Source organism: Cherax quadricarinatus, chromosome 28 (assembly GCF_038502225.1).
Source record: "Cherax quadricarinatus isolate ZL_2023a chromosome 28, ASM3850222v1, whole genome shotgun sequence".
Classification (NCBI taxonomy): domain Eukaryota; kingdom Metazoa; phylum Arthropoda; class Malacostraca; order Decapoda; family Parastacidae; genus Cherax; species Cherax quadricarinatus.
Genome location: NC_091319.1, coordinates 4,887,061 through 4,913,783, shown reverse-complemented (window position 1 = coordinate 4,913,783; position 26,723 = coordinate 4,887,061). Strand labels below are relative to the sequence as shown.

Below are 26,723 nucleotides of genomic sequence, written 5' to 3'. Positions count from 1 at the left end.
TGTGTCTCAGTGTATGTACACTGTGATGTGTGTCTCAGTGTATGTACACTGTGATGTGTGTCTCAGTGTATGTACACTGTGATGTGTGTCTCAGTGTATGTACACTGTGATGTGTGTCTCAGTGTATGTACACTGTGATGTGTGTCTCAGTGTATGTACACTGTGATGTGTGTCTCAGTGTATGTACACTGTGATGTGTGTCTCAGTGTATGTACACTGTGATGTGTGTCTCAGTGTATGTACACTGTGATGTGTGTCTCAGTGTATGTACACTGTGATGTGTGTCTCAGTGTATGTACACTGTGATGTGTGTCTCAGTGTATGTACACTGTGATGTGTGTCTCAGTGTATGTACACTGTGATGTGTGTCTCAGTGTATGTACACTGTGATGTGTGTCTCAGTGTATGTACACTGTGATGTGTGTCTCAGTGTATGTACACTGTGATGTGTGTCTCAGTGTATGTACACTGTGATGTGTGTCTCAGTGTATGTACACTGTGATGTGTGTCTCAGTGTATGTACACTGTGATGTGTGTCTCAGTGTATGTACACTGTGATGTGTGTCTCAGTGTATGTACACTGTGATGTGTGTCTCAGTGTATGTACACTGTGATGTGTGTCTCAGTGTATGTACACTGTGATGTGTGTCTCAGTGTATGTACACTGTGATGTGTGTCTCAGTGTATGTACACTGTGATGTGTGTCTCAGTGTATGTACACTGTGATGTGTGTCTCAGTGTATGTACACTGTGATGTGTGTCTCAGTGTATGTACACTGTGATGTGTGTCTCAGTGTATGTACACTGTGATGTGTGTCTCAGTGTATGTACACTGTGATGTGTGTCTCAGTGTATGTACACTGTGATGTGTGTCTCAGTGTATGTACACTGTGATGTGTGTCTCAGTGTATGTACACTGTGATGTGTGTCTCAGTGTATGTACACTGTGATGTGTGTCTCAGTGTATGTACACTGTGATGTGTGTCTCAGTGTATGTACACTGTGATGTGTGTCTCAGTGTATGTACACTGTGATGTGTGTCTCAGTGTATGTACACTGTGATGTGTGTCTCAGTGTATGTACACTGTGATGTGTGTCTCAGTGTATGTACACTGTGATGTGTGTCTCAGTGTATGTACACTGTGATGTGTGTCTCAGTGTATGTACACTGTGATGTGTGTCTCAGTGTATGTACACTGTGATGTGTGTCTCAGTGTATGTACACTGTGATGTGTGTCTCAGTGTATGTACACTGTGATGTGTGTCTCAGTGTATGTACACTGTGGGGTGTATGTGTCTCAGTGTATGTACACTGTGATGTGTGTCTCAGTGTATGTACACTGTGATGTGTGTGTCAGTGTATGTACACTGTGATGTGTGTCTCAGTGTATGTACACTGTGATGTGTGTCTCAGTGTATGTACACTGTGATGTGTGTCTCAGTGTATGTACACTGTGATGTGTGTCTCAGTGTATGTACACTGTGATGTGTGTCTCAGTGTATGTACACTGTGATGTATGTCTCAGTGTATGTACACTGTGAGGTGTATGTGTCTCAGTGTATGTACACTGTGATGTGTCTCAGTGTATGTACACTGTGATGTGTCTCAGTGTATGTACACTGTGATGTGTATGTGTCTCAGTGTATGTACACTGTGAGGTGTATGTGTCTCAGTGTACGTACACTGAGTAGCGTGTGTGTCTCAGTGCACATACACTGAGTAGCGTGTGTGTCTCAGTGCACATACACTGAGTAGCGTGTGTGTGTCTCAGTGTACATACACTGAGTAGCGTGTGTGTGTCTCAGTGCACATACACTGAGTAGCGTGTGTGTCTTAGTGTACATACACTGAGTAGCGTGTGTGTCTTAGTGTACATACACTGAGTAGCGTGTGTGTCTTAGTGTACATACACTGAGTAGCGTGTGTGTCTCAGTGTACATACACTGAGTAGCGTGTGTGTGTCTTAGTGTACATACACTGAGTAGCGTGTGTGTGTCTTAGTGTACATACACTGAGTAGCGTGTGTGTGTCTCAGTGCACATACACTGAGTAGCGTGTGTGTCTCAGTGTACATACACTGAGTAGCGTGTGTGTGTCTTAGTGTACATACACTGAGTAGCGTGTGTGTGTCTTAGTGTACATACACTGAGTAGCGTGTGTGTGTCTTAGTGTACATACACTGAGTAGCGTGTGTGTGTCTCTATCATGTGGGAGTTCGATACGTGGATTAGGGTAGAAATACTCACGTAGGCTGTTATACGTGTAATTACTGTTATGTGGACAGAGCCCTTGCCAGCCGTGCCTATCTCCTTGCTTCCACTCGTAACACTGGCTAGGCGGCTGGCCAGTACCCCGCAGTGGGTGTTTTGAAATAGTGTCAGCTCAGCACAATATGAAGACGTGACTCAAGACGGTTGGTCGTGAGTCAACGGACACTGGTTACTGGTAACTGGTTACTACGTTACTACTACTGAGATTACTGGTAACTGGTTACTACGTTACTACTACTGAGAGCTCGGCGACGCTAACGTATGTCGTCCCGACATACAACTAATACAAACTAGAGATGGCAGGTATACGGCTTGGGCTGATTCTATACAATGTCAAAGTACACAACATGAAACATTATAGATACATAAGTAGAACATTGGAATGAAAGCTTACGTAACTGAAACTGTAATGCAATACAAGGTATACTATAGTACAACTTAAAACTCAACAAATGAACAACGAACTCAACATTGAGATTACAAGTGATAAAAACAAAAATTTTGATCGATCGATCTGTATTCGTGTGATCTACGGATTCTGAGGAAGGAATATATACAAAGAAAGAGTGTTTAACAGAAAGGCAGATTCGGTGCACGCAAATCTAGACTGTTAACTCTCAGAATGCGGAGAGAACATGAACACAAAAAAAAAATTCTTGAATACTGATAAGTTGATACTGTAATTATTCATCTATACAGGTTATTTACATTTAACCCCAACTCTGCTAGGGTAAGATTGGCATATGCAGAATGGGTATCATCTCTGGGAGGATCAAACTCTGTAGCATTGGCTAACTCATGCTGCATTTGAGGCAAATCTGAATTGGAAGTTACAAATGATACTTGAGGATTTCTCAATACCTGTCGTGTACGCAGGGAATAACGACATTCAGGTTGATCATCTGACTGAGTATCAGAGGAAGAGAGTACAGGATCAGGAGGATTGTCAGAGTCTGTCACATTAGTCTGGGTTGGAACATCATTATCATCACATACTAACTTCATATGATCCAAATGCGATTCTTTATACTGACCAGTACTAATCTCTCTAACCTTATACTTATTACCAGTGATATGTTCAACTACTCGATAAGGACCAACAAACCTTTGATCAAGCTTTGGCATAGCAGACGTTTTGTTAAAATTAGTCAGCATAACTCTCGAACCTACTTTGATTTTGGATGGCTTTACTCGAGTATTTGCGACTCTTGTAAATTCAGCTGTTGATTTATGAAGTGTTTCACGGATTCTTCTAAAAACACTTTGAGCTAAGCTGGTACGAGTTGCTACGAAATCATCAGGGTTGTAATTTGGTTTCGGATTAGAATATAACAACTCATAAGGCAAACGCTTATCTACACCATACAATGCATAATGTGGAGTGTCACCTATAGAAACATTGTAAGCAGAATTTATAGCACACTGCACATCAGGTATAACTTCATCCCAAGTTTCACTATTGGGATTGATAGTGGCTCTCAAGACATCAAGTACTTTCTTATTGGTTCGTTCCGCTAACCCATTGCTGGCAGGATGATGAGGAACAATGGTGGATTTAGAGATCTTGTACAAGGTACACAAATTTTCAAGAATTTCATTACAGAATTCACCTCCATTATCTGTTACTAGGGACTTAGGGGTGGTATGCCTGCAGATAATGCGTTCTTTAAACGCTTTAGCTACTGTCTCGGCAGTCTTGTCTGCAATAGGAACTAACTCGCAATATCTGGTGAAATGGTCTACCATAACACACAGATGTTTGTTACCTTGGAGGGAACATTGGAAATTAGTTAACAAATCTAGCGCAACTCTTTCCCAAGGTTCGCTAGTAGTTGGATACACTTGGATTGGATTAGGACCATTAGCATTGCCTTTATGTTGCATGCAGACACTACATTTCCTAACATACTCAGAAATATCAGTTGCCATACGAGGCCAAAAGTATTTCAATCTGGCTTGTTTTACTGAACGATCCATACCAGGGTGTGCAACACCTGGTACATCGTGAACTAGCTGTAAAGCTACATTCACTAGTGACTGTGGAATTACTAACTGGTATACTCTTCTGCTAGGAGTACCCAACTCTGCTGTTCGATACAGTAATTCTTGGTTCATGAGAAAGTCACTAATGGTGCTGGTGGCTTCACAGTCAGAATGATCTTCCTGGAGCAGGAATCGAATCACACCAGACCACATGGGATCGGTTCTTTCTTACTGGAAGGAATGAACAAACTCGGAGGAGTGGATGACTCCCCCCGGTTGAAAAAAAAAAATTAACGCTATAACACGCAATATGAGCAAGGGAGAACGAATCTACTACGTTACTACTACTGAGATTACTGGTAACTGGTTACTACGTTACTACTACTGAGATCTCAGTGCACATACACTGAGTAGCGTGTGTGTGTCTCAGTGTACATACACTGAGTAGCGTGTGTGTCTCAGTGTACATACACTGAGTAGCGTGTGTGTCTCAGTGTACATACACTGAGTAGCGTGTGTGTCTCAGTGTACATACACTGAGTAGCGTGTGTGTCTCAGTGTACATACACTGAGTAGCGTGTGTGTCTCAGTGTACATACACTGAGTAGCGTGTGTGTCTCAGTGTACATACACTGAGTAGCGTGTGTGTCTCAGTGTACATACACTGAGTAGCGTGTGTGTCTCAGTGTACATACACTGAGTAGCGTGTGTGTCTCAGTGTACATACACTGAGTAGCGTGTGTGTCTCAGTGTACATACACTGAGTAGCGTGTGTGTCTCAGTGTACATACACTGAGTAGCGTGTGTGTCTCAGTGTACATACACTGAGTAGCGTGTGTGTCTCAGTGTACATACACTGAGTAGCGTGTGTGTCTCAGTGTACATACACTGAGTAGCGTGTGTGTCTCAGTGTACATACACTGAGTAGCGTGTGTGTCTCAGTGTACATACACTGAGTAGCGTGTGTGTCTCAGTGTACATACACTGAGTAGCGTGTGTGTCTCAGTGCACATACACTGAGTAGCGTGTGTGTCTCAGTGCACATACACTGAGTAGCGTGTGTGTGTCTCAGTGTACATACACTGAGTAGCGTGTGTGTCTCAGTGCACATACACTGAGTAGCGTGTGTGTGTCTCAGTGCACATACACTGAGTAGCGTGTGTGTCTCAGTGCACATACACTGAGTAGCGTGTGTGTGTCTCAGTGCACATACACTGAGTAGCGTGTGTCTCAGTGCACATACACTGAGTAGCGTGTGTGTCTCAGTGCACATACACTGAGTAGCGCACTGATGAAGCCACTGTGTGGCGAAACGTTTCTTCAATAAAGATTCCCATGTGTTGCATAAGTGTCTCAATTCTTCAACTTGTCGGTTTTCAAAACCATTCATCAGTTCTGTTTGTGACTTGAAAAAGCCCACTGTGTGGGCGAAACGTAGTCAATAAAGGATCACATTATACTGCATTTGTGTTTATATTGCCACTCCGCTGGGTCGTGGGAGTAACACACTGAACCAGCTCCAACACTCACAAAACGTCCTCTCTCCTCAAATTACATTAATTAGCCACTTATCTCTTGTGCTTTATCGATGTTTTTTGTAAAGATCAAAAGACCTTCCTCCGTTCCTTGGTCAATAATGAGACAGGTTATTTTGAGAGGTGGACAAGCCACTCTCCTAATAATTAGGCGTAATTTTATTTTTTTAGTGATCCTGTATACAGTTTATACATACAGGAACGAATCTCTAGTCAGTGTGTATGCACTGAGTTTATCTTAGTCCCCCTTTTAGAGACTACCGTATCCTTGATTCCAGGTAGACTACGTTCTTAATAACCCTCGTGGAGTCCACAGGCCTTAAAACTGACCAACACGACCACCTGATGTTCACCTGTAACCTTAACGTTCAGAGATGTCCTTATTAAAATTTATGTCTTGCGGCGTAAACTTAGCGATGACTGTTACATTAAACTACCTGGAGGTTATTCCGGGGATCAACGCCCCCGCGGTCTGGTCCACGACCAGGCCTCCCAGTGGATCAGAGCCTGATCAACCAGGCTGTTACTGCTGGCCGCACGTAGTCCAACATACGAACCACATCCGTTACATACACTTGTAAGCACAAGAGTATTTACAAGTGTATGTAGCGGATAAACTTAGATAAACTTAGGTAACACGACGGCCTATCACTTCATCTTCACCTACGCCAGGTCTTACAAGCAACAATAACAGCACCACCCCCACACCAGAAACAACAGCAACAGTAACAGCAGCTGGCATTAACGACAGTGATAGTAAGTGCAGCAGTATCACTGTAGTAGCAGTATCAATAACAGACACAAATACTGCAGCAACAGTAACAGCATCTGATGTTAACTACATAGATATTAAGTGCAGTATCACTATAGCAGCAGTATCAACAGCACCAATAATAGAAGAAAATAATATAGCAACAACAGCAGCTGGTGTTAACTACGGTGACACCAAGTGCAGCAGTATCACTACAGTGAACGAGTAATAACGCTAATGAATAATCTTGGAGTGTGGAGTGTATCATGTTTACTGATGAGTGTGTATCATGTTAGCCGGTGGGAGAGACAACTTGAGTCTCTTATCTCTAATGGGACACATAATGTATCTCTGACGACACACAGAAGGGAGTCTGGGACAAAATATGTGGCCTCGACGCCCTTGTAGGTCTGCCTTGAAAACAAGGAGAGCGATCTAGTCTGTGTCAAAATTCGTTTTCTTTCTTCTTTCTCTTATTTATCTTCCCCTAAATTAACTCTCTCCTCCTATTACCCTAGCTTTCTTCCCTTCCATTTACCCTCCTTCCCTCCACACAAGCGCTCTCCTTCTCTACTTTTAATGCAAGGTAAAACATTTAATATCAAAGTATTGGTGATTTTTTCTCCCTCAGTATACGCCTGCGTCCGTAAAAATCTGCGTTCACTATTATTATACCTGTTATTATTGCCATCTTAGTTTCTATATTATATATATATATATATATATATATATATATATATATATATATATATATATATATATATATACATATATATACATACATATACATACATTTATGGATTTGGAAAAGGCGTATGACAGGGTGGATAGGGGGGCAATGTGGCAGATGTTGCAAGTGTATGGTGTAGGAGGTAGGTTACTGAAAGCAGTGAAGAGTTTTTACGAGGATAGTGAGGCTCAAGTTAGAGTATGTAGGAAAGAGGGAAATTTTTTCCCAGTAAAAGTAGGCCTTAGACAAGGATGTGTGATGTCACCGTGGTTGTTTAATATATTTATAGATGGGGTTGTAAGAGAAGTAAATGCGAGGGTCTTGGCAAGAGGCGTGGAGTTAAAAGATAAAGAATCACACACAAAGTGGGAGTTGTCACAGCTGCTCTTTGCTGATGACACTGTGCTCTTGGGAGATTCTGAAGAGAAGTTGCAGAGATTGGTGGATGAATTTGGTAGGGTGTGCAAAAGAAGGAAATTAAAGGTGAATACAGGAAAGAGTAAGGTTATGAGGATAACAAAAAGATTAGGTGATGAAAGATTGAATATCAGATTGGAGGGAGAGAGTATGGAGGAGGTGAACGTATTCAGATATTTGGGAGTGGACGTGTCAGCGGATGGGTCTATGAAAGATGAGGTGAATCATAGAATTGATGAGGGAAAAAGAGTGAGTGGTGCACTTAGGAGTCTGTGGAGACAAAGAACTTTGTCCTTGGAGGCAAAGAGGGGAATGTATGAGAGTATAGTTTTACCAACGCTCTTATATGGGTGTGAAGCGTGGGTGATGAATGTTGCAGCGAGGAGAAGGCTGGAGGCAGTGGAGATGTCATGTCTGAGGGCAATGTGTGGTGTGAATATAATGCAGAGAATTCGTAGTTTGGAAGTTAGGAGGAGGTGCGGGATTACCAAAACTGTTGTCCAGAGGGCTGAGGAAGGGTTGTTGAGGTGGTTCGGACATGTAGAGAGAATGGAGCGAAACAGAATGACTTCAAGAGTGTATCAGTCTGTAGTGGAAGGAAGGCGGGGTAGGGGTCGGCCTAGGAAGGGTTGGAGGGAGGGGGTAAAGGAGGTTTTGTGTGCGAGGGGCTTGGACTTCCAGCAGGCATGCGTGAGCGTGTTTGATAGGAGTGAATGGAGACAAATGGTTTTTAATACTTGACGTGCTGTTGGAGTGTGAGCAAAGTAACATTTATGAAGGGATTCAGGGAAACCGGCAGGCCGGACTTGAGTCCTGGAGATGGGAAGTACAGTGCCTGCACTCTGAAGGAGGGGTGTTAATGTTGCAGTTTAAAAACTGTAGTGTAAAGCACCCTTCTGGCAAGACAGTGATGGAGTGAATGATGGTGAAAGTTTTTCTTTTTCGGGCCACCCTGCCTTGGTGGGAATCGGCCGGTGTGATAATATATATAAATATAATATAACATATATATATATATATATATATATATATATATATATATATATATATATATATATATATATATATATATATATATATATATATGCAAACAATCGCAGACGGGCGATCTTAACTATGCAGAACAAGCTACGGGGGGAAGAAATCTTTAGCTCAAGTACTTTCACACTTCTCAGTGCGTCATCAGGAGCTGTGCAATGTTGCAAGGGAGCAACCAAAGCAGGGAGAGAGGTCTCAGAGTAGTGTAGGTGTCACGGGTCACGGTTACCCTTAAGGGTAACTGGCCACAGTTACCCTTAAGGGTAACCTTAAGGGTAACGCTACTCTGAGACTTCTCTCCCTGCTTTGGTTGCTCCCTTGCAACATTGCACAGCTCCTGATGACGCACTGAGAAGTGTGAAAGTACTTGAGCTAAAGATTTCTTCCCCCCGTAGCTTGTTCTGCATAGTTAAGATCGCCCGTCTGCGATTGTTTGCATATATATATATATATATATATATATATATATATATATATATATATATATATATATATATATATATGCAAGGAATTCGCGAGAGTAGGCGAAATATACACAACCACGGGTGCGTAGGTTCGAGTCTCCTTCAGCCAGAGATCAGTGTTTGTGTATATTTCGCCTGCTCTCGCGAATTCCTTGCATTGTTAAAATCTTTAGTAAAGCTGATGCATGCAGGGGATGAGATGAAAAGCTGTAAGCCTTCTCCCTGAAAGCTGGCTGCCTTGGATCAAACGTGTAGCGCAAGCTACACACCAAGGTATTGTCCAGTGTGGGTAGATTGGTAAAGCACTGCGTACCTTGTCCCAAGGTTCGAGTCTCCTTCAGCCAGAGATCAGTGTTTATATATATATATATATATATATATATATATATATATATATATATATATATATATATATATATATATATATATATATATATATATATATTCAGCATCCCGGTCCCCCTCTCCATCCTTCCCAGAAGGGAGGAAAGGAAGAAGGCAGTGAGGGAGGGATGGCCGTAAGGCAAGACTGAGCAGAGAAGGGCAGGCGGTGTTGTGTGATTCAGTTCAGTGGGCCTAGTTACAGATGAGTGGGCCCACTAAACTCAACAAGAAGAGGAATATCCCAGAACCATGGACAAAACACTGGTGTCAGTTTTCGAGAAAGGGTGTAAAAAAAAAAAAGGAAGCAAATGGTTACCATGTGACTCACCACATCCACAACAACAGAAAGGTCAAGAAAGGGTGTTGAGAAAAAGCCAAACGAGAAAATGTGATAAAGTTACTAGGAAATCTATGCTTCATGTGAAAGATTTCTTCCAGAAATCTGGAAAAGGCTGACCTTCCTTTCAAAGAACATATTAAAACAAGTTTCACGACAGCCAGGAGGATGAAAGAGTAACAATAACCTTCAAAACAGGGGAAATAATGCCAATAGTGACACTTCAAATCGCTAGTGTTGACGGCCCCGTTGAGGCCAGGAAAAATATCAGAGCTGGAACAAATACAGACATCGTTTACGGCCCGTACAGAAGTAAAGTATTTAAATTACCGGAAAGCCTTACTCTTGAATATGTACTCACTGGAGCGGAGAAGAGATACATGATAATATGTATTTGGAAAGTACTCGAGGGCCTGGTCCCAAATCTTCACACTGTCATAACAACATATTGGAGCGAGAGATATGTGAGGAAATGCAAAATAAACCCAGTGAAAAGCAGGGGTACAGTAGACACAATAAGGAAACACTGTATCAACATCCGTGGCCCCAGATTATTCAGCATCTTACCAGAAGATATCAGAAACACTGCTGGAGCAAGTGTAAAAGTCTTCGAGAGGAAACTGGGCAAGTATCTTCACAAGATGCCAGATCAACCAAGCTGTGATGGATATGTGGGGCAGCGGGTCGTCAACAGCAACAGCCTTGTTGACCAGGCAAGCACGAGACGAACCTGGCCCATGGCCGGGCTCTGGAAGTAAAAAAGACTTTCGAAACTCGTCAAAGGAAAAGGTACCACTTTTGGCTTCTTTACTATCTCTTCACCTGGCCTGTCTTCTGGTTTTCTTTTCCACTCTTCACCTGCCTTGCCTTGTGACTTTCTCCACTATTCTCTCACTCTAGACCAGACAACTGTCCAGGACCGAAATGTTACCTGTTATCTCTTATAATTAAGTTATCCCTATAACCACGTTTTCTATCATGACAACTTTACCCGTTCTCTCTGCAACACAACCCAACAGTAACTGAAGTAAATCTCTCTCTCGTCTAACATAATTTTTTTTAAATAAATACTTGTAAAATATATGTAATAAGCTTAATAATGATTAAAAAGCGTGTGATATTTAAAAATAAATAGTTCTAATACTAAGCTGAAGCTTCGTGAAGGCTTTAGTTTGTAAATGCTTTAATAACAATAATAATTGTATTATCTTTATTCATAAAACAAATATATATATATATATATATATATATATATATATATATATATATATATATATATATATATATATATATATATATATATGTTAAGAAGTGTATTTCTCCCAGGATATATATGCTGAGAGTTTAGTTTAATCTATAGTTTAGTGTAATTAAAGTATTCTTGTCTGATAGTGAAAAGGCGTTAATGGAAATAAGTCTCTTTGAGTTTTTTGGGTTATCCAAGGCAAACTATACATGCTGCTATATATGGGAATTTATGTAACTGTATTTATGTGTACCTGTACCTGAATAAATTTCCTTATGAGTAGCCTTAGTGACCATTGTGTAGCGGATAGGCTTCAAACCTTATTACCCAACCTGGAGTACAGCACAGGATATATAAACCGAGATGTCGATGTCTCTCAGTGTAAACTTTAATGCCTAAAATAGAGTATATACTGGGAAGGATGACCTAGATTAAGAAGTATTATATATTATCTAAATATTCACGACAAGAATAATAAAACAGAAGGCTCTCTCCAAATCCTTTATTCCCTCCGACCACTGCCAGCATGAAATAAAAGGTAATATATACCATTCCGTGTTGTAAAGAATGGCATGGAATTTACAGGATGTTTAACAAACATTATCTCTCGGTCCTCAGCAGGAATCGAACCTGCACACTCTGTATCAAAGTACACAGTAATTTCGACACTCAGCAAGATCCCGTTTGCGAATTGTTAAGCATTACAGGATGTATGGAAGTTCAGCGGTGGTGGTGATGTCGAGTGTCGGCTGCCGTAGTGTCGACTGCGGTAGTGTCGGCTGCCGTAGTGTCGGCTGCCGTAGTGTCGGCTGCCGTAGTGTCGGCTGCCGTAGTGTCGGCTGCGGTAGTGTTCAGTGCGGTCCTACAAGCGACGCCATTCTTCCATTAACAGAACATGCATTTACACTCACGCTGCTGCTGCCTCCTCACTCCTTGTGCCTTAGTATCTTTCCAAGTTAAAACGTCCAGCACTCTCCCTCCTGTCAAGCATCCAGCACTGTTCTTCTGTCCCTAGACTTTTAAGCATCCATCACCATCACTCCGTCGTATCAAGAGACAATACTCCTTATATTGGTAAAATATGTGAGTTCCATAGTACTCAGCTATAAAATTCACTTATATATGGTTGCTGGGGTCGGTTCAACCGTCTGAGTCATGTGTTCTTGAATACTTTGCTCTAGAGGTTAATTTTGATTATTTTGGTAATAGTATCGGTTTTGGTCTCAGCAAAAAAACTGGTATCGTCCCACAACTAATTTGCACTTACCTATTTACTGTATGCTTATATAAGTGAAACACACTGTCAAATAGCGATTATGAAGCAGATATATTAAGTTTTACAAAATAGGTGAGGCGGATGACTGGAAAATGGGAATAAATGGCACCTGCCTTACAATACCTGAAAGGTAACGCCATATACCGCAAATCCGTTGAGCACTTACCTGGGTCATCGCTTCTGCTGTACGGTTCCAAGCATTCTGGTCGATGGCCTGATCACGTCAGCTCCTGATCAGCCGGGCTGTGGTGTTGGATTGTGTGCGTCCAGCGGCAGCAAAACCTTGATTAGAAAAGGATACTCATGTACAGTTGAGGACATTTATTAAAGGAGACGTATCGCCACGAGTGGCTTCTTCAGTTCTGAAAAAGCCAGTCGTGGCGGAACGTTTCTTCTAATAAATGTTCTAAACTGTACATAAGTGTCTTCTTCCACATCTTGTTGGTATCAGCATACCATTTTTCAAGACCCTGATTCACCAGGAGGCCTTTTTCAAGACCCTGATTCACCAGGAGGCCTTTTTCAAGACCCTGATTCACCAGAAAACCTTTTTCAAGACCCTGATTCACCAGAAGGCCTTTTTCAAGACCCTGATTCACCAGGAGGCCTTCTTCAAGACCCTGATTCACCAGGAGGCCTTTTTCAAGACCCTGATTCACAAGGAGGCCTTTTTCAAGACCCTGATTCACCAGAAGGCCAAGTCTGGGATGGGGCAGAAGGAACGTTCACTCCCTAAAACATCCTTAAACATTCCTTCAGGTATCAGTCTACAGCATACTACACCATCAGCATCTAGTTAACAGTTTCTTTGCTGTTTGCCGCAATGTTTCTCTTACTCAAGAACAATTATGGACATGACCTACGGCCTCATAAAAGCTCATCTGTGACAAATGTTTTACAGTTAGACTCACCTCGGCTCTACGAAGATAATGCTCAATCTCAGAGTAGGGGTCGTGGGAGGTGGTCGTGGTGGTGGCCCCGGACCACCAGTGGTGGCCACGAGATTTGTTGCCCGGGGACCTGCTCGAGGCCATGCTTGCAGAGGTGCTGGGCGTGTCTACAGGAGGTGGGCCTGTCTACAGGTGGTGAACGTGGGCATTCTTGCGTCGCTTCATACTGCCCAGCTGGTTGCCGCAACAGCTGGGAACACTGCTCTGAGCGTCACACTTCAGACAACGCTCATCTGTGGTTGACTCAGTACCCGAGAACACTGCTCTGCGCACTATACTTGAGGCAACGCTCATCTGTGGAAGGAGAAAAACATATCAGATGAAACTCAAATTGAGTGCACTCAACACAATAATTTCCACAAGCACATACAAGCGCACTAACACATTAACAAGGAGACTGGTGCCAGAACTTTGGAACATGAACACCGAGAAGACTCTTAGGGAGCTATAACAATACAAGAAGAGGCCATGAGAGACGTGATTATGACATACAAAATACGCAGAAGATTAGATAATGTAGAAAGGATAGGAACAGGATCTCTCAGATGCCAGGGATGCGTTAGAATTATTTTACTAATGTTGAAGTGTCAGTGGTGATAGTGGTGATAGTGGTGAAGGTGTGTAGAGTGGTGGTAAGAGTGGTGTGAGTGGTGCTGGTGATGATGGGGGAGGGAGGGGTAGATCAGAGAGCAGTTATTAAGCCTCTCGTAAATCAGGATCAAGTCAGTAAGCAGTGGTTGCCAGGCTGGAGGCCGTGACAGTCTCTACAGGGAGCCGAAATTCAATGTACGTTACCCAGCTCTTAACACTGCCTGCCTCTGCCACCTTGATATACGGGCAGCGGCGGCAGGTGGTGGTGGTGTCACCGACTGGTGTTTCTCTCTGTTTCTGTCTGTCTGTCTCTGTCTGTCTGTCTGTCTGTCTGTCTGTCTGTCTCTCTCTCTCTCTCTCTCTCTCTCTCTCTCTCTCTCTCTCTCTCTCTCTCTCTCTCTTGTTACTTTGGTGGACCACGGAAGAAGCGACCGGCAAAGGTACAACATCAACGAGACAAAAAACGGAACAATCACTGGAACGTCAAGGAAAGGCACAACAGGACCTGTCATAGAAACAACGCCAATGCAAGGCACAACGGGACCGTTCAACACGCGGGTGCTACACGCAACTGCACATCAGGACGTTGAGATCGTTGAAAGTTCATCCTCCTTAGCTTGGAAAAAGTCACCCTGACCAGCATCCTCAATAACGATATCTATCCTCTGGGCGTAGAGAAACCGGAGAGCACCTCAGAAACACCATCCAACATGATCTGCTCTGAGACCGGGCCGCGGGGGCGAGTATTTACAATGGTATAACCAGGCAAACAACACAAGATGTGCACTGTCACTAGGTATATCAAAGCTGCCTTAACGTCCTACATAACCTCGAGATACGAACCCTGCACCTTCCACCTGTGACTGGAAAGCAGAACCACCTATCAACTAGACACCTCTAATCTTCCTGGTCATAAACTCAAAGAAAAAGAGCTTTGCTGTTTTCGACATCCACATAAACACCTTCAGGAATGCATGTTACTGCCGGTAGATGCTCAAAATATATGCAGAATATTATATTTATGTTTTACATTTGCATTTGTTGGCATATGAGTGACAAGTAACTCTAGTCTGGCGCAGATGTCGACGTCACTTGTTCACACAGTTGTGCTCGTGCACCGATGTGGTAAATGTTAGGCCGAAGGCTAAACCAGCTAGTTTCTTTTTTATACCACTTAACATATTCATATAAATTACCTTGCCCAAAAGTCAGACTGCTGCACTTGAAGGTTAAAATGTCTCACTCAGAGGTCAAATTATTCACCTAGAGGTCAAATTATTTCACCCAGAGGTCAGACTGCCTCACTCAAAAACAAACTACCTCATCCAAAGATCAGCTACCTCATCCAAAGATTAACCAACCTCTCTCAAGAGATCAAACTACCTTACTCGGAGATCAAACGTCAACAGATAAGTGCTTAAAGTACTTTAAGATCATTTTTCCTTACATTTCCAGTCACAGCAGTTGTGTAAGACCTTAAGAAGCAAGCACAACACACCTGTAACACCCTACCAATACTCCTCGGGAGTCATACAAAAAAACTGGGAGTGCAGCTAATGTAGTGCTGAGACCAGGCATCAGGCCAAGCCCAGAAGCATTCTGGAGAGATGCTGAGTTACCCGAGTCAACTGAAGGTGGGATCTCAGTGCTCTAGTGAATTTGTACACTGACAATAAAGAATACTTTTGATTTTAAATTTGAGATTAAAGTACTCTCTCGGCGTACATATATGCTGAGAAATAACCAGCTCTTGGTGTATATACACCGGTAGATAAACAATTCTCGTTGTATATACAATGATAAACAACTCTGTGTGTATACCGTATGTGATTTACTTCCTTTGAGTTTTATGCTTAAGGGCGTAAGTAAAAAACCATCCCTACATTACTCCTAGATCCATTTATACTCAACGTTACCGGTCGACAATCTCCTCTAGTTCTCTCTGCTCTAAACGTTACTGCTCGACCATCTCTGGTTCTCTCTGCTCTAAACGTTACTGCTCGACCATCTCCAGTGCTCTGCAGCATCTCCCAAGATGCTAACACCTGCCGCTTAACGACTTCTTCTCACCTGCCTCAATTAAGGTTTGCCATATAAGGTGAGAATGGTGATTTTTACCCTGTTTGTTGTGAGACACGCTGAGAGCGTTGTACCTCGTCCATATTGACCAGCCTGTCTTTCCTCACTCCACGTCTCATGATATACATATATCTCCTAACAAGAAGCATCATAATATATACATCTAGAGGTAATACAGTCGCAAACATGTGATCTTAACAATGCAGAACAAGCCACATGGGGATGGGAATCTCTACATCTAGATCTTTCGCACTCTCGTGCGTCGTCAGGCGCTATGCATGTCTGTGGCATAGACTGATACCTTCTATCTTGCCTCAGAGAATTTCCCCTCCTATCTGTTGCTGTCTTGCAACATTGCATAGCTTCTGACGACGCACGAGAGTGTAAAAAATTTAGAGCTAAAGATTTCCATCCCCCATGTGGCTTGTTGTAAGCATCTAGAGGCATGTATCTTAGTATATATATACACACTGAGAGCCTACTTCAATCTTAGAGATTAAAATATCATTTAGAATAAAATCTGGATAGAATATGGCGTTAATGATCATCATGCAATCAATATGCTTCAGTCTAACGAGGTTAACTATTTTTTTTTTGGTACGAGATATAAGACTAAACAAACATACTGATCCAGCTCTTTCCGCTGTTAGGTATAATACAAAATAAATTCTTAATCTTTATTTTCAAGTCAATTCTCTGGGATGTTAATGTAGTGCTTCCATCACTCACATAATGTGCGGCGCTGCCCAACACTCTCACCCTACGAGGCAAAAACTAAATTTACCTCCCTCTCTTGTAAATCTGTATATGGGAGTACATGGAGAAAGGCAGACAGCGTGCAACCCCACAGTCCTTATACAGGTTGTCTGCTGAGATGGACTAGCTACACTCTAACTACTTATAAATCTCATTAGTGCTGGTACACAGTACCGACAAGTTGATGAGCCAAGCACCTCCGGACAACTGAGATTAGGATGGTATAGATGTGACTTTCCTCTTTATTTGCCTCCATCCAAGAGGTTCCAGATAACAGAGATTAGGAGAGTATAACTACGATGCTCCTCTTGATCCCTGTGAAGCACTCTCGTCCGCTATAACTTAATCCATTTAACAGAGTCGTCCAGATTTATTGAGGTGGGCGGGCAAGTACCTGCCCAAGCCTATTAAACAAGAACCACGCTGTACTGACACCTCAGAAAGAGTTCTTCATTCATAAGGGGATGCGTCGTGATGCTGCTGCAGGGATCTTGATTCAACAAGGAGCTGGAGCTACCTTCCCTCTTCTCTGATCACACTAATGTTATCCAGGTGATAAATGATGCTGCTTCTACTTCAGCATGTGTCAGAGTTTCTCAGGTAGGGAGAAGCGAGTGGTGCTCCACACTACTGTACTCTTATAGTAGTGCTCCACACTACTGTACTGTTATAGTGGTGCTCCACACTACTGTACTGTTATAATGGTGCTCCACACTACTGTACTGTTATAGTGGTGCTCCACACTACTGTACTCTTATAGTGGTGCTCCACACTACTGTACTCTTATAGTGGTGCTCCACACTACTGTACTGTTATAGTGGTGCTCCACACTACTGTACTGTTATAGTGGTGCTCCACACTACTGTACTGTTGTAGTGGTGCTCCACACTACTGTACTGTTATAGTGGTGCTCCACACTACTGTACTGTTATAGTGGTGCTCCACACTACTGTACTGTTATAATGGTGCTCCACACTACTGTACTGTTATAGTGGTGCTCCACACTACTGTACTGTTATAGTGGTGCTCCACACTACTGTACTGTTATAATGGTGCTCCACACTACTGTACTGTTATAGTGGTGCTCCACACTACTGTACTCTTATAGTGGTGCTCCACACTACTGTACTCTTATAGTGGTGCTCCACACTACTGTACTGTTATAGTGGTGCTCCACACTACTGTACTGTTGTAGTGGTGCTCCACACTACTGTACTGTTATAGTGGTGCTCCACACTACTGTACTGTTATAGTGGTGCTCCACACTACTGTACTGTTATAGTGGTGCTCCACACTACTGTACTGTTATAGTGGTGCTCCACACTACTGTACTCTTATAATGGTGATCCACACTACTGTACTGTTATAATGGTGCTCCACACTACTGTACTCCCATAATGGTGCTCCACACTACAGAACTGTTATATTGGTGCTCCACACTACAGAACTGTTATATTGGTGCTCCACACTACTGTACTGTTATAGTGGTGTTCCACACTACTGTACTGATATAGTGGTGCTCCACACTACTGTACTCTTATAATGGTGCTCCACACTACTGTACTGTTATAATGGTGCTCCACACTACTGTACTGTTATAGTGGTGCTCCACACTACTGTACTGTTATAATGGTGCTCCACACTACTGTACTCCCATAATGGTGCTCCACACTACAGAACTGTTATATTGGTGCTCCACACTACTGTACTGTTATAGTGGTGCTCCACACTACTGTACTGTTATAGTGGTGCTCCACACTACTGTACTCTTATAAGGGTGCTCCACACTACTGTACTCTTATAGTGGTGCTCCACACTACTGTACTCTTATAATGGTGTTCCACACTACTGTACTGTTATAATGGTGCTCCACACTACTGTACTGTTATAGTGGTGCTCCACACTACTGTACTCTTATAATGGTGCTCCACACTACTGTACTCTTATAATGGTGTTCCACACTACTGTACTGTTATATTGGTGCTCTACACTACTGTACTCTTATAATGGTGCTCCACACTACTGCACTGTTATATTGGTGCTCCACACTACTGCACTGTTATAGTGGTGCTCCACACTACTGTACTCTTATAATGGTGCTCCACACTACTGTACTGTTATAATGGTGCTCCACACTACTGTACTGTTATAATGGTGCTCCACACTACTGCACTGTCATAGTGGTGCTCCACACTACTGCACTGTTATAGTGGTGCTCCACACTACTGTGCTCTTATAATGGTGCTCCACACTACTGCACTGTTATAGTGGTGCTCCACACTACTGCACTGTTATAGTGGTGCTCCACACTACTGTACTCTTATAATGGTGCTCCACACTACTGTACTCTTATAATGGTGCTCCACACTACTGTACTCTTATAATGGTGCTCCACACTACTGTACTCTTATAATGGTGCTCCACACTACTGTACTCTTATAATGGTGCTCCACACTACTGTACTCTTATAGTGGTGCTCCACACTACTGTACTCTTATAATGGTGCTCCACACTACTGCACTGTTATAGTGGTGCTCCACACTACTGCACTGTTATAGTGGCGCTCCACACTACTGTACTCTTATAATGGTGCTCCACACTACTGCACTGTTATAGTGGTGCTCCACTTTACTGTACTCTTATAATGGTGCTCCACACTACTGTACTCTTATAATGGTGCTCCACACTACTGTATTGTTATAGTGGTGCTCCACACTACTGCACTGTTATAGTGGTGCTCCACACTACTGTACTCTTATAATGGTGCTCCACACTACTGCACTGTTATAGTGGTGCTCCACACTACTGTACTCTTATAATGGTGCTCCACACTACTGTACTCTTATAATGGTGCTCCACACTACTGTATTGTTATAGTGGTGCTCCACACTACTGTACTCTTATAATGGTGCTCCACACTACTGTATTGTTATAGTGGTGCTCCACACTACTGTACTCTTATAATGGTGCTCCACACTACTGTATTGTTATAGTGGTGCTCCACACTACTGCACTGTTATAGTGGTGCTCCACACTACTGTACTCTTATAATGGTGCTCCACACTACTGCACTGTTATAGTGCTGCTCCACTCTACTGTACTCTTATAATGGTGCTCCACACTACTGCACTGTTATAGTGGTGCTCCACACTACTGCACTGTTATAGTGCTGCTCCACTCTACTGTACTCTTATAATGGTGCTCCACACTACTGCACTGTTATAGTGGTGCTCCACACTACTGCACTGTTATAGTTTTGCTCCACACCACTGCACAGTTTTAGTGGTGCTCCACATCACTGCACAGTTATAGTGGTGCTCCACACCACTGCACTGTTGTAGTGGTGCTCCACACCACTGCACAGTTATAGTGGTGCTCCACACCACTGCACTGTTATAGTGGTGCTCCACACCACTGCACTGTTATAGTGGTGCTCCACACCACTGCACTGTTATAGTGGTGCTCCACACCACTGCACAATTATAGTGGTGCTCCACACCACTGCACTGTTATAGTGGTGCTCCACACCACTGCACTGTTATAGTGGTGCTCCACACCACTGCACTGTTATAGTGGTGCTCCACACCAGTGCACAGTTATAATGGTGCCCCACACCACTGCACAGTTATAATGGTGCTCCACACCACTGCACAGTTATAGTGGCGCTCTACACCACTGCACAGTTATAGTGGTGTTCTACACCACTGCACAGTTATAGTGGTGCTCTACACCACTGCACAGTTATAGTGGTGTTCCACACCACTGCACAGTTATAGTGGTGCTCTACACCACTGCACAGTTATAATGGTGCTCCTCACCACTGCACATTTATAGTGGTGTTCCACACCACTGCACAGTTATAGTGGTGTTCCACACCACTGCACTGTTATAGTGGTGTTCCACACCACTGCACAGTTATAGTGGTGCTCCACACCACTGCACAGTTATAGTGGTGCTCTACACCACTGCACAGTTATAGTGGTGCTCCACACCACTGCACAGTTAGTGGTGCTCCACACCACTGCACAGTTATAATGGTGCTCCACTGCACAGTTATAGTGGTGCTCCACACCACTGCACAGTTATAGTGGTGTTCCACACCACTGCACAGTTATAGTGGTGTTCCACACTACTGCACAGTTATAGTGGTGTTCCACACCACTGCACAGTTATAGTGGTGTTCCACACCACTCACTTGTTAGAGGACAAACATGCATGACGTGACCAGCTGAGTACACACGCGGAAAATCTTCTGCTATCATAATTGGACATGAGAGCGGCGAGCCTCTGTTGTTGTAGCTATCTTGGGGGGTCATGAGCTCTGCCTTCTGTAATTATCATCTTACTCTTACTATCTCTCAACGTTCTTTTACCTCCCTTCTTACTTATCTTCTCACATATTTATTACTCCCATTCTCTTGCCTCTCTTACCTATTTGCTCATGCCTTTCTTAATCTCACTTCACTTTGAAAAAGCCATTGACAGAATGACCATGCACTCTGCCCCAGGCCCAGACTCATGGAACTCCATATTCATCAAGAACGCAAGAAGCCCTTATTTCGTGCCTTAAATATTGTATGGAGAGCTAGTCTAGACAAAGGAAAGGGGTCATCCCACAGTCGTTAAAAATACAAAGAATACTGCCTCACTCCACAAAGGTGGCAACAAAGCCATTACCTGGAGAGATTACCTGGAGAGAGTTCCGGGGATCAACGCCCCCGCGGCCCGGTCTGTGACCAGGCCTCCTTAGTGTCCCAGGATGCGACCCACACCAGTCGACTAACACCCAGGTACCCATTTTACTGATGGGGAACATAGACAACAGGTTGAAAGAAACACGTCCAATGTTTCTACTCTGGCTGGGAATCGAACCCAGGCCCTCACCGTGTGAAGCGAGAGCGTTAACCACCAGGCCACCAGAGCTCCCATACCAAAGAAACTATAAACCGACAGCATTGACGTTCCATATTTTAAAAATTTGAAAGTTTTAAGAATCAAAATTACAAACCACTCGAATTCTCAACAACCGCACAACCCAGGGCAACATGGGTTTAGAACTGCCAGCTACTGCCTCTCGCAACTACTGGACCATTACGACATGGTCTTGGATGCACTGGATTATAAAATAATGCAGAAATATTATACAAAGACTTTGCAAAAGCCTTTGGTAAGTGTGATTATGGTGTAATAGCGCACAATATGCAGGTGGATATTTAATTTCCAAACAAACAGAACTCAAAGCGAAATAGTAAATACAGTGAAATTTTGAGGTTCCCATAGTGCCAAGTTCTGCTCTCCAAGGCACAGTACTGACCCCTTTTCTCTTTCTCATTTTCATATCCAACGTATCATTTGCAGATGGTACTGAAGTCTAATATAAAGAGTGTTCCGGTGGGCCACTAACAACAATATGATGTTCAATGAGGCTAAGTTTCAGTTACTTTCTTATGGCAAGACTGAAGAAATAAAGACTGGAATGTTGTATAAAGCAAACTCGAATCACTCAATATAGTTTAAGATTAATGTGAGAGACCTTGGAGTTATTATATCAGAAAATGTCACTTTCACAGATCAAAACATTGTCACTATCACAACCACAAGGAAAATGATAGGCTAGAACTAGAACCTTCAAAACAAGGGATGCCAAGCCAGTGATAGTCAAACCATACCACGGCCGGGATTGAACCCGCGGTCAGAGTCTCAAAACTCCAGACCGTCGCGTTAGCCACTGGACCAGCTAGCCACAATAAGATTCGTCCAACTAGGTATATTTCTACACCATAGAAAGGTTAGCATGGTATGGTTTGTTTGCAATCGTGTCATTACGATTTCGTGAGTCATGTTGACGGTATTGAGGGGACTTGAGCTAGAGTTCATCACGGCCACGCTAGCTGGAGATTCGTCTGCAAAAACTTGCATTTGTGGTCACAGTGGTGCCTATGCTAACCTTCCTATGGTGTAGAAAAATACCTAATTTGACGAAACTTATTGTGGCTAGCTGGTCCAGTGGCTAACGTGACGGTCTGGAGTTTTGAGACTCTTTGACCGCGGGTTCAATCTTGCCCGTGGTATGGTTTGTTTGCAATCGTGTCATTACGATTTCGTGAGTCAGTGATGATAGTCTTCAAGTCACTTGTACTCTGCCTAAGCTGGAGTACTGATGTACTCTAACACCTCCGTTCAAGGCAGGTGAAATTACAGACCTGGAGAATGTGCAGAGAGCCTTCAATGCTCCCACAGATTCAGTTAAGTAATTAGGGACCAAGACTTTTCACCGTCCTTCATACACAAGGGGGGGGGGTCACCAACACATCCCTGGCTGTCTCAAGAACAAACTGGACAAGTTTCTCAAGTCAGTGACCGATCAGCCAAACTGTGGTACTTAAGGATGAACTTCATGTGGCTAGCACCGACAGCTTGATTGATCAGGCCATCCACCGGGAAGTCTGGTCTAAGACCGGAACGCAGGACCGTTGACCCCCAGAACACCCTCCAGGTACACTTCCCTTCTTTATATCTGTTTTTTTTTTCCTTCGTTTAGATCCACTTCGTTGCCCTTTATTGCCATCGGTCCACCGTTGTTTCTGTTGATTATCATTACCGTTACCTGTTTTGAATATACATCTACCATCTTCTGTATCTCTCTCTCTCTCTCTCTCTCTCTCCTCCGCCTCTTTAATCTTAGTCCTCTTATTGTCATCCATTTCTCCCCCACACGCCACAACCCTGAATTATGACCGCACTTGAGGTGCTATGTGCACTCAGGCACGAGAACCTACACACACACACACACACACACACACACACACACACACACAAAGCCGAGGTGGCCAGGAGAGCACACATGGGGGGAGCAAAGTTACTAGCTATGGGTGATTTCAATCACAAGGAGATTGACTGGGAAAACCTGGAGCCCCATGGGGGTCCCGAAACATGGAGAGCCAAGATGATGGATGTGGTACTGGAAAACCTCATGCATCAACATGTTAGAGACACTACCAGAGAGAGAGAAGAGGATGAACCAGCAAGACTGGACCTTGTATTCACCTTGAGTAGTTCGGACATCGAGGGTATCATGTATGAAAGGCCCCTGGGAGCTAGTGATCATGTGGTTCTGTGCTTCGACTACATAGTTGAGCTCCAAGTGGAGAGAGTAGCAGGAATAGGCTGGGAAAAAACAAACTACAAAAGGGGGAACTACTCAGGCATGAGGAACTTCCTTCAAGACATTCAGTGGGAGAGGGAACTGACAGGAAAACCAGTACAAGAAATGATGGACTATGTGGCAACAAAATGCAAGGAGGCAGAGGAGAGGTTTGTTCCCAAGGGAAACAGAAATAATGGGAAGAACAGAACGAGTCCTTGGTTCACCCAAAGGTGTAGGGAGGCAAAAACTAGGTGTACTAGAGAATGGAAAAGGTACAGAAGACAGAGAACTCAGGAAAATAAGGAAATTAGCCGAAGAGCCAGAAACGAATATGCACAGATAAGAAGGGAGGCTCAGAGACAATATGAAAATGACATAGCATCAAAAGTAAAGACTGACCCGAAGTTGTTGTACAGCCACATCAGGAGGAAAACAACAGTCAAGGACCAGGTAATCAGACTGAGGAAGGGTGATGGGGAATTCACAAGAAACGACCGAGAGGTATGTCAGGAGCTCAACACAAGATTTAAAGAGGTATTTACAGTGGAAACCAGTAGGACTCCAGGAAATCAGAACAGGGGGGCACACCAGCAAGTGCTGGATGAGGTACATATAACCAAGGAGGTGAAGAAGCTGCTATGCGAACTTGACACCTCAAAGGCGGTGGGACCAGACAACATCTCTCCATGGGTCCTTAAAGAGGGAGCAGATATATTGTGTGAGCCATTAACAAAGATCTTCAACACATCATTTGAAACTGGGCAACTCCCTGAGGTATGGGAAATGGCAAATGTAATCCCAATTTTTAAAAAGGGAGACAGACATGAGGCACTAAACTACAGACCTGTATCACTAACGTGTATAGTATGCAAGGTCATGGAGATCATCAGGAGGAGAGTGGTGGAGCACCTGGAAAGAAACAAGTGTATAATTGACAACCAGCACGGTTTCAGGGAAGGAAAATCCTGTGTCACAAACCTACTAGAGTTTTATGACAAGGTGACAGAAGACAAGAGAGAGAGGGGTGGGTCGACTGCATCTTTTTGGACTGCAAGAAGGCCTTCGACACAGTTCCTCACAAGAGGTTACTGCAAAAGCTAGAGGATCAGGCACACATAACAGGAAAGGCACTGCAATGGATCAGAGAATACCTGACAGGGAGGCAACAACGAGTCATGGTACTCGACGAGGTGTCAGAGTGGGCGCCTGTGACATGCGGGGTTCCACAGGGGTCAGTCCTAGGACCTGTGCTGTTCTTGGTATATGTGAACGACATAACGGAAGGGATAGACTCAGAAGTGTCCTTGTTTGCAGATGATGCGAAGTTAATGAGAAGAATCAAATCGGATGAGGATCAGGCAGGACTACAAAGAGACCTGGACAGGCTACAAGCCTGGTCCAGCAACTGGCTCCTTGAATTTAACCCTGCCAAATGCAAAGTCATGAAGACTGGGGAAGGGCAAAGAAGACCGCAGACACAATATAGTTTAGATGGCCAAAGACTGCAAACCTCACTCAAGGAAAAAGATCTGGGGGTGAGTATAACACCGAGCATATCTCCTGAGGCGCACATCAATCAGATAACTGCTGCAGCATACGGGCGCCTGGCAAACCTACGGATAGCGCTCCGATACCTCAGTAAGGATTTGTTTAAGACTCTGTATACCATTTACGTCAGGCCCATACTGGAGTATGCAGCACTAGTTTGGAATCCACACCTAGTCATGCACGTCAAGAAATTAGAGAAAGTGCAAAGGTTTGCAACAAGACTAGTCCCAGAGCTACGGGGATTGTCCTACGAAGAAAGGTTGAGGGAAATCGGCCTGACGATACTGGAGGACAGGAAGGTCAGGGGAGACATGATAACGACATATAAAATACTGCACGGAATAGACAAGGTGGACAAAGACGGGATGTTCCAGAGAAGGGACACAGACACAAGAGGTCACAATTGGAAGTTGAAGACTCAGATGAATCAAAGGGATGTTAGGAAGTATTTCTTCAGTCATAGAGTAGTCAGGCCGTGGAAAAGCCTAGAAAGTGACGTAGTGGAGGCGGGAACCATACATAGTTTTAAGGCGAGGTATGATAGAGCTCATGGGGCAGGGAGAGAGAGGACCTAGTAGCAATCAGCGAAGAGGCGGGGCCAGGAGCTGTGACTCGACCCCTGCAACCACAAATAGGTGAGTACAAATAGGTGAGTACAAACAGAGTTGCTGGTTATGGGGGATTTCAACCACAGGGAGATTGACTGGGAAAACCTGGAGCCACATGGGGGTCCCGAAACATGGAGAGCCAGGATGTTGGACGTGGTGCTGGAAAACCTCATGCACCAACATGTTAAGGACACTACCAGAGTGAGAGGGGAGGAAGAACCAGCAAGATTGGACCTTGTGTTCACCCTGGGCAGCTCAGATATTGAGGACATCAAATATGAGAGTCCCCTAGGAGCTAGCGACCACGTGGTTCTGTGCTTTGAATACATAGTAGAGCTGCAAGTGGAGAGAATAACAGGAGTTGAATGGGAAAAGCCTGACTATAAAAGAGGGGACTACATAGGGTTGAAGAACTTCCTGGGGGAGGTCCAGTGGGACAGAGAACTGGCAGGAAAGCCAGTAAATGAAATGATGGAATATGTAACAACAAAATGCAAGGAGGCAGTGGAAAGGTTTATTCCCAAGGGCAACAGTAACAACGGGAAGACCAGAACGAGCCCCTGGTTTACCCGACGGTGTAAGGAGGCAAAAACAAAGTGCAATAGAGAATGG

General features: G+C 43.7%; 1 protein-coding gene across 7 annotated transcripts in view; it reads right to left on the bottom strand.

Moving 5' to 3' along the window:
• The window catches only part of LOC128693242 (uncharacterized), a 664,368-nt gene that overhangs the window by 498,080 nt on the left and 139,565 nt on the right, over positions 1–26,723 (bottom strand). For 6 of the 7 annotated variants that reach the window (XM_070089334.1, XM_070089338.1, XM_070089339.1 and 3 more), the window contains one exon: positions 13,344–13,676. In XM_070089334.1, coding sequence (XP_069945435.1) covers positions 13,344–13,466 — 123 coding nt within the window. In that variant the 5' untranslated portion in view covers positions 13,467–13,676. Of the gene's footprint in view, positions 1–12,598; positions 12,623–13,343; positions 13,677–26,723 lie in introns of those variants that run through there. The other variant, XM_070089340.1, reaches the window with a different exon arrangement.